Source organism: Micrasema longulum, unplaced genomic scaffold (genome assembly GCF_059751315.1).
Source record: "Micrasema longulum isolate JH-2025_06_02 unplaced genomic scaffold, ASM5975131v1 h1tg000540l, whole genome shotgun sequence".
NCBI classification, from domain to species: domain Eukaryota; kingdom Metazoa; phylum Arthropoda; class Insecta; order Trichoptera; family Brachycentridae; genus Micrasema; species Micrasema longulum.
The window spans coordinates 32,240-46,073 of NW_028277736.1; the positions used below are offsets into that span (position 1 = coordinate 32,240).

At 32.9% G+C, this 13,834-nt stretch overlaps 1 protein-coding gene and 1 long non-coding RNA gene across 2 annotated transcripts in view; one reads left to right on the forward strand and one right to left on the reverse strand.

Moving 5' to 3' along the window:
* Positions 1-13,834, reverse strand: part of LOC148280786 (uncharacterized) — a 42,772-nt gene that overhangs the window by 1,780 nt on the left and 27,158 nt on the right. Inside the window, exons 2-7 of the mRNA XM_088227788.1 lie at positions 7,682-8,199; positions 6,755-7,272; positions 6,535-6,653; positions 5,233-5,427; positions 4,161-4,322; positions 831-1,739 (exon numbers count right to left, since the gene is read on the reverse strand). Of these exons, the coding sequence (XP_088083914.1) occupies positions 831-1,739; positions 4,161-4,322; positions 5,233-5,427; positions 6,535-6,653; positions 6,755-7,272; positions 7,682-8,199 (2,421 nt within the window). The remainder of the gene's footprint in view (positions 1-830; positions 1,740-4,160; positions 4,323-5,232; positions 5,428-6,534; positions 6,654-6,754; positions 7,273-7,681; positions 8,200-13,834) is intronic.
* LOC148280787 (uncharacterized) lies at positions 931-4,125 on the forward strand. Its single transcript, XR_015822510.1, has 2 exons — positions 931-2,013; positions 3,507-4,125. It is a non-coding gene; the product is annotated as an uncharacterized LOC148280787 (long non-coding RNA).

Genomic DNA, 13,834 nt, shown 5'->3' on the forward strand with positions numbered 1-13,834 from the left:
TCAACCACATCACCATTAAACTTTTATTTGCACCCGATGATGCATGGGACACAGCATTCTTAATCAAATGCAGCGTATCTCGATCATCTGTTACAGGTTGATCAGTCTTCCGCTTCAGGGACAATGAAATAGTTTATTGTAAAACCACCTTAAAACAAGTATTTTATGCCAACTTTCTCAGGAATCAAACCTGGGACCTAAAGGTAGGTAGGTGAACGCGCCAACCGCTACAGTACACTTTTTTAGTATTTTAACTTGAGAGCAGCTATCGAGTAAAAACACTCGTCCAGGGTTCTGGTTTTATTTCACACACCGATCTGTATTCTTTGCCCAGACTCAGACAAGTTCAAAACTACACCAATCTCTTATCTTATTATAGTATTTAATATTAGGTATTTTAAAACCATTAATGATTTATTATTACTAAAACTTCGGCCTCGTGGTGTGATGGTCAGCGCGTTAGCCTGCCATGCAAGAGGTCTCGGGTTCGATTCCTGACATGGTTGATGAGAAATATTTATTTAAATGGGTGTTTTCACACTAGAATATTTCATAGTCCCTGGACTGGTACCTGAAGCGTAAGACTGATCATCTTTCCTTCACGTAACAAAAATGATCAAGATACGCTGCGATTGGTGTACCAATGCAGTGCCCCATGCATCATTAGGTGCGGAAATGATGATGAAAACTTCACTTCCTGTTTTTCAAGTCAGGTGATAATAACATAAATATTTTTATATGGGTAGATTAAAAAGAAAATTTCTGTCTTGGGTTTAATTATAAAACATTTAACGTAACTAGGATTTTAAATGTGCATAAAAAGGGCTTACTTGTGCATATTCCTCATAATCCTGGTTATCGTTGTCTCCGTAAATTCTAAAGAGTTCGGTATTTTTTTGATCGGCATTAAGTGAAGCCGACATATGAATATTTTGCGATGGTTGGGTTTCAATATCGTCATACTGTTCTGGGATATAAATTCTCAATGGTGATTCACTATCATACGCTTTAGAGTCCTCTACTTTAACATTTGGATAGCCGTTTATCGGTGCGAACCCAGAATCACTGATGGTGTATTGACTGTTTCTTGGGATGGAATTCTGAGCGAAATATGACTGAAGGTCGGGAGAAAACTCCGCGGTTGTTTTTTTTTCTTGAGCCTCGTTTGACGTCAGATTGTTGGCATTTTGGACAGCGAGTAGAATGTTGGCGACTTCGTTATTCGTGAGAGGTGAATAGTAATTGGTTGAAACTGAACCACTGTCTGGATCACTGACTTGTGTGAAGTAAGACGCAGTTAATGGACTACTTTCTGCAAATCCTTTGTGATTTTGTTCGTTAGAAGGATTGAAATTGACACTTGTTTGCATATTAAATGATCCTAAATCTTTTCCCATTGCAGTTGTATTCTTTAACTTTTCTTTACTAATTGTTATACTGTTTTCCGAAGCACTCCCTTCTTGAGTATTTCTCACATAATTAAAATGGTTATCATTTGATTCCTGATTTATAATACTATCGATGTTGGCTTTTAATAATTCAGTTTGAAGAGAACTTACGCCCTTTGTAGAACTCGGTTCTACATAGTTGAATGTTTGGAAATTTGGTTGGAAGCCGGTATATGGTTTTAAAAACTGTTCTTGTATTTTTTCTAAATACTTTGGGTCTGGTTTGAAAAGAACATTTTGTTGAGCATTTGTGGGCTCTCCGTACGTTGGTTGAACTATTGCTTTGAATGGCTGAAATGTGAATTGAAAAAAAAGTTACATGGGTTGATGTCGAAAATAAAGGATGGAGTCTCCCTTGAAGCTGCTTACATTGTTAATATAGTTAATAAAATTATAAATTATTATGTTGGCATTATCTGGTATCAGTTTTCCGGTCTTTGAAATTTTAAAACAAAAGATATACAATAAAGTTAATATTTGAAACACTAATTTTGTGATTTTCCATGTTAAATAATATAACTGATTATTAAATTTAATCACTTCAATAAATTTAATACGCTGACTGGTTAATAATCTTCCCGTAATCAACAACAACAACATCAACAAACCATCACGCCGTTTCTCCGTAGGGGTAGGCAGAGAGGATAGAACGCCATAACACTCTATCTTGGCATACAGACCTCGCTTCCTCTACATTCATACATCTTCTTATGCACGCACGCCGATTATTCCTACTTTTAACATGTCCATCTTCAAGTATTTGATGGACTTGATCGTGCCATGTCTTTATCAGTCTTCCTCGTTTTCTGCATCCATCAACATTTGCATCGTAGATCCTTTTGGTCATTCTTTCGCGGTCCATTCGCTCTACATGTCCAAACCAACGCAGCACCCCTTTCTTAATTCTGTCAATAATGCATGTCTCAGCCTTACACACTTCACGGATCTCGACATTTGTGCACCTATCATACATCGTTTTACCACACATTCGCCTGAGGGATCGCATTTCGACAGCATTCAACCTACTTTCATCATTATTTTTCCAATTCCATACTTCGCTCCCATACATTAGAGTTGGAACTAGAACTCCGTTGTGAACTGCTAGTTTAGCCTCCTGCGATAAACATTTGTTTGCCAAAGTAGATTTTAGTGCACCGTTCACCCTGTTCCCGGCACTCACCCTCCTTTCAATATCTTTATCGGCCTTTCCGTCCCTAGTAAACATACTTCCCAGGTACACAAATTCTTCTACCTGATTCAGAATATCTCCGTTCACGCTGATCTCACATTTAGTTATATTTTCATCCCTTTCAAAAACCATCACTTTCGATTTATCAACATTCATAAGCAAATCGCTTTTCTTGCATACCTCGTAGACTTTTGTTACTAAGAATTGAAGGTCTTTTTTGCTGCTAGCAAGAAGCACGGCATCATCCGCATACAGAAGACAGTTAACAGTTATACCATTCATTTTTGCTCCCATTCTTAAATCTTTCAGTTCTTTCATACAGTTATCGATGTATATGTTGAACAACCATGGTGACATTACACATCCCTGTTTGACTTCTTTCGGAATATTAAACCACGATGTGAATGACCCATTCACCTTCACACATGCTGTGCTGTCCTTATACAGTGACGCAATAGCCCTTGTCAGGTTACCATTTACTCCATACTCCGATAAAACCTTCCACAATTTCTCTCTGTCAACTCTATCAAATGCCTTTTGCAGATCGACAAATGCGCAGAAAAGTTTCTGATGTTTAGCCAGGAACTTTTCTGTCATATTTCGCAGAGCAAATATTTGATCCATACATCCTCTTCCATTCATAAATCCACTTTGTATATCCCAAACTCTATCTTTAGTCACTTTTCTTACTCTCTCAATCAGTATTCTGCCATAAATCTTTCCAACAGCGCTCAAAAGGCTGATAGCTCTATAGTTTCCGCAGTCCACCCTAGAGCCTTTTCCCTTGTATAGAGGCATAACAACAGCTCTCCTCCAATCAGGGGGAGTGTATTTCTCCTCTAAACATAGGTTAAAGAGCTTAATAATAGCTTAATAATAGCTTAATTGCTTAATACTTAGCTTCCCGTAATCAATGACCAGAAATTCAAATAACAGTCCTTTACTAAACATGCTTAATAATTATAAATGTCTTTCAATCCACTACCCACTTCCTATTGCTTATTCCTTTTCCGAGAATCTGTAGCCTAAACAAAACACATTAAACACAACATGTTATCAAATGTATTAAAATACATATTTACTTATTATATGGTAAGATTGTAAATATTTGGTGTTAGTTTATTTTCAGGACTAGGTAAAGGAACAATCGTGTTCTGAAACCGATCAACATATTAAATTTATCCAACTGATTTTACACAAATTATTTAGAAAAATAGATATTCATCTAGACTCAATCTTATCACCATTCGCAAAAATGGTATTTAAATACAAATATATTCTAAAACAATTTTGATCTCAGGGTCAATAAGGTTATGGTCCCTCAAAGGTTCGAGGTTCAAACTCCACTCTATCACAACTTGATACAGATTTTCTGATAGTGAGTTATTTACAAATCATTGAAGTGGCTCTCAAAAATTGAAGGAAATTGACCGTCAAAATTAACTTGGGTAAACCATAAGAAGAAAAATATTTATTTTAAAATTATATGTATTTTTTAATCTTTTTCCATTTATTTCACTCACCTGGAGTTGAGAGGAGGCGTCAATTGTTTGCTGCATGAAGTGTTGCTGTAGTTGGGGTTGCTGCAGTAATGGGAAGTTGTATGTATCTGCTAATTGTTGTTGAGACGGTCCTCCGTTCAGCAGGTTATAGAGTTCGTGTGATGATAGAGAAGGAGTCACTGACTGAAAATATGCGCTGAATATAAAATTCCTTTTTTTTGGGGTGTTCATTATATCAACCTAAACATTTATAAATCATAACAATATGGAGAGAGTAACATAAATATTATTTATTTTACAGCAACCAGTTTTAGGAAATATATCAGTAAAAAAATACACACACTGAAATAGCAAAATCCACATGCCCCGGATATGAAATTTGACAAACTTTTATGGTGATTAAGAGTTCTTTGAAATATATGTTTTTTAAATACAAATTTTTGACTAACACTTCTTTGGACCATTTTGTTTTTTGTTTGGATGGAAGATATCAATTTTAGCAATAAGTCCGCCATAGTATTTATATGTTGTACTTGAAGATTCAAATAAACGAATAAATTAAAATCAAATTAATCAATCTACTAAGTTGAATAATATTAACTCATTTTCATACACTCATATTTGTACATTGGTGGAGCTATTGCCAAATAATGACAATTTCTTCTAACCCACAAATAAAATAAAATGTGTAATTCAAAAAAAAATTGTTTCAAAACTTATGCGAGAAAAAAAGTTGATGCAAAAGTAGAACTACCAAAAACAGCATATTATAAATTAATTAACATCGATACTAGTCTTCGATGGGAAAAACGTAATAAAGAGAAAGGAAAAGAGGAGAGATTAAGGAAGAGAAAGGAGATGTTTCTTCAGGCGTGATTTATACAAAGATAAGGTAGAAACATCTTTCATAGTAGGTGGAAGATAATTCCAAATTTGAGCGGCATGGACACTACTAAGAAATTAAAAGGGTTTTTTGAGAATAAGAACGAAAAGGTAAACCATGAAATTAGTAACTTAAAAAAATTGTATGAAAACAGCATTGAATGTTTTCCTCACAATCATTGGAAGTTTTTTTTATTTTTATTTCATTTACCTGTACTTTAAAGGCTGTGTCCTGAGGATATGTTTGTTTGCTCACAGTAGAGAAGTAGTTCGAAGAAGAAATCGGCTTTGTTTGTTGTGAACTCAGTGGATCCGGTGCATACAGCTTACTTTCTCCAGTATAAGGATTCTTATAAATTTTATCTTTCGTTTCTTCAGTTACTTGATACGAATATGGGTATGAAACCTAGGAATGTCCAAAACAAATATCTTCAGATACAAATAAAAATGGCAACATTCTGCCTCATTTCCTTTTATTACTAAAATGGACAAATAATGGACAAGTCGGACTCAATTCATCATTATCGTTCCCCATTCCGCACCCAGTAGAGCATAGGGCACTAAATTGGTAAACTAAATGCAACGTATTTCGATAATCTGTTACATGAATCAGGTAAGTAGTTTTGCGCTTCAGGTGCCAGTCTGGAAAGTGAAATATTGTAGTGCATCACCTTCGAAATAAATGTTTTACATTGACTCTACTGGGAATCAAACCTGGAAACTGATCACCCTACCTTCATGTTATAGATAATCGAAACATGTTGCGTTTGCTGTGCAGCACTGGGTGCGAAAGAGAAATTATGAGAAATGGTACCAAGTTACATATATAGAGGTATTTCTACATTGTTTTTTTGCAGATACAGCCACTCCATCGACACGTTCTGGTGTGCTATAAATCCCTTTTTTGTGTATGAATTTCATTGAACTATACGTTGAGGGATTTTGCAGTTACTACCTCATCATCAGGAATCATGATAAGGTAGTAACCTCGAAACCGATTGACATATCATCACTTCAGTTGATTTTTATCCAGCAGACGGAAACACAAATCAGCAGAAATAGAGCTTTAAAGTTATTTTTACAAAATAGGCATAAGAAATTACCACAACTTAAGACAAAATTCGTAAAAAAACCTTGAACCTACCTACATTAAACACAAAATATATTTTTCATTTGAATTTTATATTATAAAGGCTTTCTCGGAACTGATCTCTTGACAAAAACTAACTAATGTGATAATAAAGCTTTTAAATAAAGAAGTTTATACAAATGTATAAACAAATAAGTGTAAAAGGTCATACCACAAAGAGAAATATGTTTTCGCTAATAAAACTATTTTATATTATTTTGATTGAATGAATGAATGAACAGAATGGCCTTTTTATCTTGAGAATAAATAATGAAAATTGCATTTATATATTTTACGCAGGTGCTTATTTTAAAAACAGACAATTATAAATAATTAAGCAAAGCTACTACCTACTGATAGTAACATTTTTGTAAATATACCTACCTTGTTATCATTATTGATGTATGATGACAAATGGCTATTTAAAAATGATGTTTTATTGGGCACTATGATAGGTTTATCTGCCAAACTCAAGTTTGGTGCGGGAATTGTGTGAATTGGACCTAAAAATAATCTTAATTTTTTATTTGATCTAAGGACATATTTCAGAGTAAAATTGCATGTTTATGATAATATCGGTAATAATTTCTAATGAAATTTAAACCTCTTTCACTTTCTGATCTCACTGGATAAACAATAGTCCTTGGAGGGCTGGTTGAAGGGGCTATAAATTGATTACTCTGTGCTACTGCATGTCCTGTTAAGTAGTTTTGTGACGCATCGTTGATATAATTACTCTGCGATTGTTCGAAGTAATTACTGGGTATAGATGGCGATGCACTAGATTGTATGAAAGGTCCATGAGTGGTAGAAACAGTGCTTTGTGACAGGAATGGAATATTGAAAAAACTCTTCATTGGAGTGGCAACGGGAACGTTTTTTTTCTGCGGTGGTGTTGACACAAACTTGTAGGGTGCTGCAGATAATTGCTTCGAAGACTGTTGCCCCGTTATGACATTTTGAGAGCTCGTGGCGTACTGAGGATATACTTGACTGGCCAAAGCAGAACTAGGTAGTGGGATTCCATATCCTTCTTTCAAGGCAGTTGGATAGAATTTTGGTGGTGATTTATAAAATCCTTGAGCAAATAAGTTTTGGGTCTTGATCAGGGGTTTTTGTGCCCTGAAATAATAAAAATCAACCATATTTTTTAATAGTTTATAACACATAAAATTATTCGATAAAGAAAAGTGGGTAATAGTTCCAGTTCCACAAAGAAAACATTAAATATAATAGTTTCTAAGTAATTAAATTGATGTATTTTTTTAAATAATGTTTTTTCAACAAATCTGGCAAATAATGTTTACTGTTTATACAATATAATGTATATTTTTATTTTATGAATACACTGAATTTCATTATTGTACAATTATTAGTTTGTTATTATGTACTGAAAAAATAAGGATTTTATATTTATAATACATATGAACTTTAACATAAGAACCAAATTTGTAATTATTACCGATTATCAATTATATTTAATTACTGATTTCCGTACAGTATGTATGGAAAGAAATAAAAAAACTGTTACCTAAAGGCTTGGGGTAATCCATTTTGTGCAGTTGTTGGAAAATATGGCTTATAAGGTCCTGCCCATCTTGGTCTTAGCTGATGTGCTGCCATTTGCTGCTGTTGAAGTAAGTATTGCTGCTTATTTAACTGTCCAATATATGCCATTTGCTGTTTGCTACTTTGTGGGTTGCTATATTGCGCAATCAAAGGCTGGGAGCTGCTGTATTGTGCGAGAATTTTCTTTTGATTGTGCTGTGCAAGCAGATTTTGCTGATTTTTGTACTGAGCGAGCATTGCTTGTTGATTGCTATATTGAGCCAGTAGCGGATTTTGGCTGCTATATTGTGCTAGCAATGGACTCTGGTTGCTGTATTGCCCTAATAGTGGCTGGGGGTTGCTGTATTGAGCAACTAAAGGTTGCTTCCCAGCAAATTGGCCATAGAGCTGTTGTTTGTTGACGAGCTGGCCATACTGCTGGGAAGTGATTTGATGAGTCCAATGTGCCAAAGAGCATATTGTTAATATAATCACCTGCCACTGTAAAGAGAAATAAACTAAATGAATTATTGTAATATAGGTACTTACATAATGACATTATATATTTAGGACTTATTATGAGGCTTCGGAAATGATCTTTTATTTGATGAGAAATAGTATTTTACGCACAGTGGTCAGTAAATATAAAGCAGCGTAATAGGGCGCTACATACAGCCTTGAATCCACAGTAAACTGTCATTAAGTACATTCATGGAGACTGGACCACTGTGCACGTGCAAACCACGAGCCCACTGCGTGATATCGCATGATTGGCCCATTTTACACAACGGCAAAAATCTACACGACATGATAAAATACAATACGGTGGATCGATATTTATTGTTTTACAATTATTAACTTATTTAATACCTAACAAACGCAATAACCAATACACCACGAGACCGACTAATTTTCAGTCGATTTCCTTTTTCAGAATTTTTACCTGAGAGTACCTACTCGCTAAATTTAAATGATAATTTTGATAAAATCTAGATATGATCATTAAAATCTCTTTTGTTAAGTTTTACTATATTATTTGAATAGGGTTTTGGTCCCAATGCTAGTGTTGCGGACTCGCGGACCAAAGGCACAAACCCCACTCTACTCCAACTTGATTTTCATTTTCTAATAGTGAGTTGTTTACAACTAACTGAAAATGTTCAATAAAATTGAAATATTTGGGTAAATTATAAAAACGCAAAAGTGTTTTTTTAAATTTAATTAATTAACCAAAGCTTTTTTATTGATAGTTTTATTAAAATCATCAACTATGGAGTTTTATAAAAAAAGCGAAAAATATAAATATTTTCAAGTTTTAATATCTACAAACGAATCTAATAAATGTCAATCCACTATAATTTTACCGTGCCGTTTAGATTAAGATGATATGTGAGAAATAGGCTATTCTCCGTCGGATATCACGCCGATCACGTGGCTGGTTTCCTTATTTGGGAATTCTTGTAATAATGAACAGGCAGTAGACAGTTAGTCTTTTTTACTCAGCAGAGTAGAGTATAGCAACGTTTTGCATGGCAATGTTGATGCGGCATGGAGTGACAACGCTCATTTTTACAACATAATTTGAACCTATAGTTCTATGAAGCATCTTCTATTTAATTATACCTCAGTGACTTATATGTGATTTAACTATGATAATGCCAAAGACTGAAAATTATAATCTGGGGTGCTATTCTGAACCACTCTCGTTTGCACGAGAAAACAGTTTTTCTTGTGTATTTTGTATGTAAATTCACGATATAAAACAGCCACGAGAGCGTTTGGAATAACAGCCCTGATAGCAAGACCATTGACTTGTAATTAAGGCTGTAGTCTGATAAAAAGTAAGGAAATCATACGATTTAATTATTTAAAAACGCCGTTTTTTTCAAAATAGTGCCGTGCTATTATTATTTTTTTTAATTCTCAGAGAGTTTTGCCATAAAAAAAACTGATTAGACAAAACACAATATGTACAAAGGCACAGAATCACAGAAACATATTTTAAGTAGATCGTGAGAAAATCGGAATTAAATTGATTCTACTAAATGTGGCACAAAATGGTGGAAATACGTCATTATAAAGGTAGGTAATTTATTTAGAATAATTGAAAACTGATTTGAATAAATGCTGATTACGAATCGATAAAAAACTTGAAAACGACAAAATGCGATTTGCGACGGTTTAAGCTCTGCATGTCAGCTTTGTCAAAAACACTCGTCTGAGGTTTTGGTTCTATTTGATACACAAAAAGTATTATTAATATGCCCGGACTAGGTAGTTTTGAACAACAAAACAGGAAATTTCACTTTCCTTTTAAAATGTATTAATTACTGTTTTTCATTAAGTTCAATAATTAATACAAGTAATTAAATATTCCAAAGTTATTTTAAAAATAATAACTGGCATCAATGTTTTTAAATAAGTTTAGTAGAAAATAGGGAAATATCACTTTTTTAAAGTAATAAAGGTCTATGAAATACCGTCGTCAAAAAAAATAAAATTTTAATTTTGAATTCCCGCAAAAACGGTCATTGCATTGGCCAAATGGTACGTAACGATTCATGTTAATTTTCAATTTTGTTCTAGACCGTTCAAATTTTTTATTATAACATCGTACGAATCTTGGCGTTACAACTATCAATGCCAAATATGTCGCGTTTTTCTAGTGACATTAAAAAAAAAAAATTTTAAAGTTAAATATGAAAACAATTCTCCACAATATTCATAGGTATTGTATTTGAAAACACAATCAATTATTCTAAATCCATTAAATATATTTTTATTGGTATTTGTAGTATGTGATATTTCCCTGCTCAGAGCCGTCTTAGGCCATGCAGGGCTCTTAAGCACACAGAGGTTGGGGCTTCTAGAAAGGGGCTTTTTAGAATTTCGAAGCCCTCATCAGGCTGGGGGCCCTGGGCTCTTATCCCCATGCCAAAGATGGCTTCGTAATTTAACGACGGGTAATTTATTATGTTTTAATGATGAAGTTCAGTGCTACGCAAAATTAGACATAAAAATGTTTGCTTTCACGTAAAAAATAGAGCATTTAATTGTACGGCGAAGTATCTCAAAACTTGTGAAAAAAATAAATTAAAAAAAAATAATAATAAAACTACTTTTTACTACGTCACAATATCTTCAGAATGCGACAGAGTGTTGTGGTTAGTTTCCGGCTTCCGGGAAGCCTACTCACCAACCAGCAGAACTCATCGAATTTTTGCTTAATTTGATAGTTGATTAACAAACTAAAAAAGTAATGAAATATTACTGAACTTTTCCATTTAGAAGCTTATTTCTTTTCCACCTGCTAGTCGATTAGAGTTCCCATTTCTAAGTGCATACTCATGTATAATTGTATCATTAGAATAAGTTAGCGTCCAAGTCATGTAAACATGTTCTGTGGTACTTAATACTTACACACATGCATAGTAAGTTACTTTACATTGTCCATTTGCAAGAAATTAGTAGGACGAGAACTTAACATGCACATGAAAGAGCGACTAGCGACGTGTTGGTAAAAAGGCTAAATAACTGATGCGTCATTTTAGCCGAAATTGAGTTATACATGCCACATTTTCAGAATACTAAGCTGCGTCGTATGAGCCGACACCGGTAGATATCAGACGTAAATTATGTCGTATATTCATCAACGATTGTCTTGTAGGACGTTAAAATCAACGGATTCACAACATTGGACTTATTTTTATGAATTGTCGATTAGATTAACATTGAAATGTTTTTTTTGTAATTTTTCCTATAAGACTCAAATAGTTTTATATACACCTTTAAAGCAAATTAAGTTATTTTTTTTATTTTTTTTTATTAAATTGAAAACATATTATACATAATTAAATACAATATTCTCAAGGAGTTTTAAAAAAAAAACTCATTTCGGGACATACAAATAACAAAATTATTTAAAGACGTTTTTATATTTTAAACTATAATATTATTTACAAAAGCAGAAAAATTAAAATTATGATATACTACAAATTAAAAAGGGTATGAAAAATACTTAAAAATAACAAAATAAACAAAATACTAGGCATGGAAATAAATTCAAAATGATGTTTACATTATGCAATCTGGGAAAGAAAAATTAAAAAATATAAAAAGTTTAAAAATTACATGCATGTATATATATGAACAAACTGAACTAGTACAAAATAAAATTATTTTTTTTAATTAACAAAATATGCGCACACCCAATACAGGTTATTTTTTTAAATCAAAAACGTATTGAAATTATGTATACAAGCTAAAAAAAGTATAAAAAAACACAAATAACATTTCAATAGTATTAAAAATTACATATACAAGCAAAAACGGTAAAATATTAATAGTTATTTGTTCAAGATGCGCATTCTCTGGATGCTCATTTTTCGCTTCACAAATCTTTAAAACCGATGTAAAATAATGAAGGAGAATTACATTACTTATTAATTTGTTGTAAATTTCTTTTGCCGTAACGTAAACGTTTGTATATGTAACTTAAAAGCAAATACAATATCTTTTACAGCCGAAATTTTTTGTCTCCGTTTTTTTCCAAATGAAGATAACAAGAGAACACAACAAAAAAAATACAGAAAATAGTCAATAATGTATCCTCCTTCGTTATTTAAGAACAAATTAGTCAATAATTCATGGTATCTTCATCGTACACTGCGCCAATATCGCGAGTAGCTTTGGCAGGTTTATTCTCTTGATTGAACGCGCATAAAACGGGTGTCGAAAATACTCAGGTTCGTTACTTGACATTTCATTTTGAAGACTTGTAATCAACTAAAAAAAATAAATGTAACGTAAAAGACTTATAGTAAAAGCAAACACAAGTCTCCTGGAGGTGTCTGGTGATGCCCGTATGTTTCACCTAAGAGCGGATGTTGAAAATAAGAAAAAAAGCAAACACAATACCTTCTAGAGCAGAAATTTATCTTCCAAATTACGTATAACCCTTACCATTTTGTTTTACTTTTAGTTAATTTTTTTGAATTTGGAAAAAACGGACACCGCTTATGCACAAGTATGTATTACTCATAACAGGATATTCTAGTAAAGAGGACTCAATCAATGTTTTATATTATACTAGCGGACCCGACAGACGATGTCCTGCCCAAACGTTGGCTTACCTGCTATTACCTTCGAAAAAGACTTTTCATTGATAAGTAGGTACTTGTTTATGATTAAATTCCAATAGTAAAAATTATAATTCATTTCAAATATTAAATTTAAGTAGGTACCTAGGTACTTGTTTATGGTTGAATTCCAAAACAAAAAATAAATTATTTACAAATTTGAAATTATTTTTGTAAATGTCAAACTCAGCTCTTCTCACCAACAGGGGTGCACTTTATTCATGAATGTGATTTTTAAAAACGTATTGATGTCGTTAATATTATTTTAGTATTACCAAAAATCCAGTAAAAAGAAATAAATCGGAAGAAATTAAAAGGAATGTAAGGAAATAATTTGATTGGGATCCATAAAAGGGGAATATTGTTTGTAAACGTTCAAAAACCAACTTTTTTTAAACACAAAAAAAACCGTATCCTTCATTTTTTTATATATATGCATTCAAATTGAACGCAGCCCGATGGTCGATAATCAAGGTCGATGAAAAAAAGATTTATGCTTTTAACTTTTTTTTATTTAGATTCGATTGAAAATTTTAATACCTACGAACATGCGCAGCGCAAAGATCTACATTTCGCTGAAAACCGCGCGTAAATCTGTTAAGCCGTTAAGGAGGAGTTCAGTGACATCCCAGGTATAGAAGAATTATATATATATAAATATCTTTTTCTCATATACATATTATGTGGGGGAATATTTATTTTTTTAATCTACAATATTGCGTTTAAAATCTTTTGTTATGTTTAATTTGCTTGCCCAACCGTGATGCGTAATAAAATTTCTGATTTAAGATTTAATGTATGGATAAATCAAGTGTATAATCAAAAATATATCTTTCCCGTTTTCTTTTCACTTAAATATGTGTATTACAACGTGCGAAAGCGGAACAAATGGTTTCGTTCTAAAAAAAGACTCAGTTTGGCAGCAAGTAGATGAAAACTTAAACCAAATGAAGGTACCGTAAGAAGTCGTTGACATTGTTAGTACCGCAAAGGAAAAC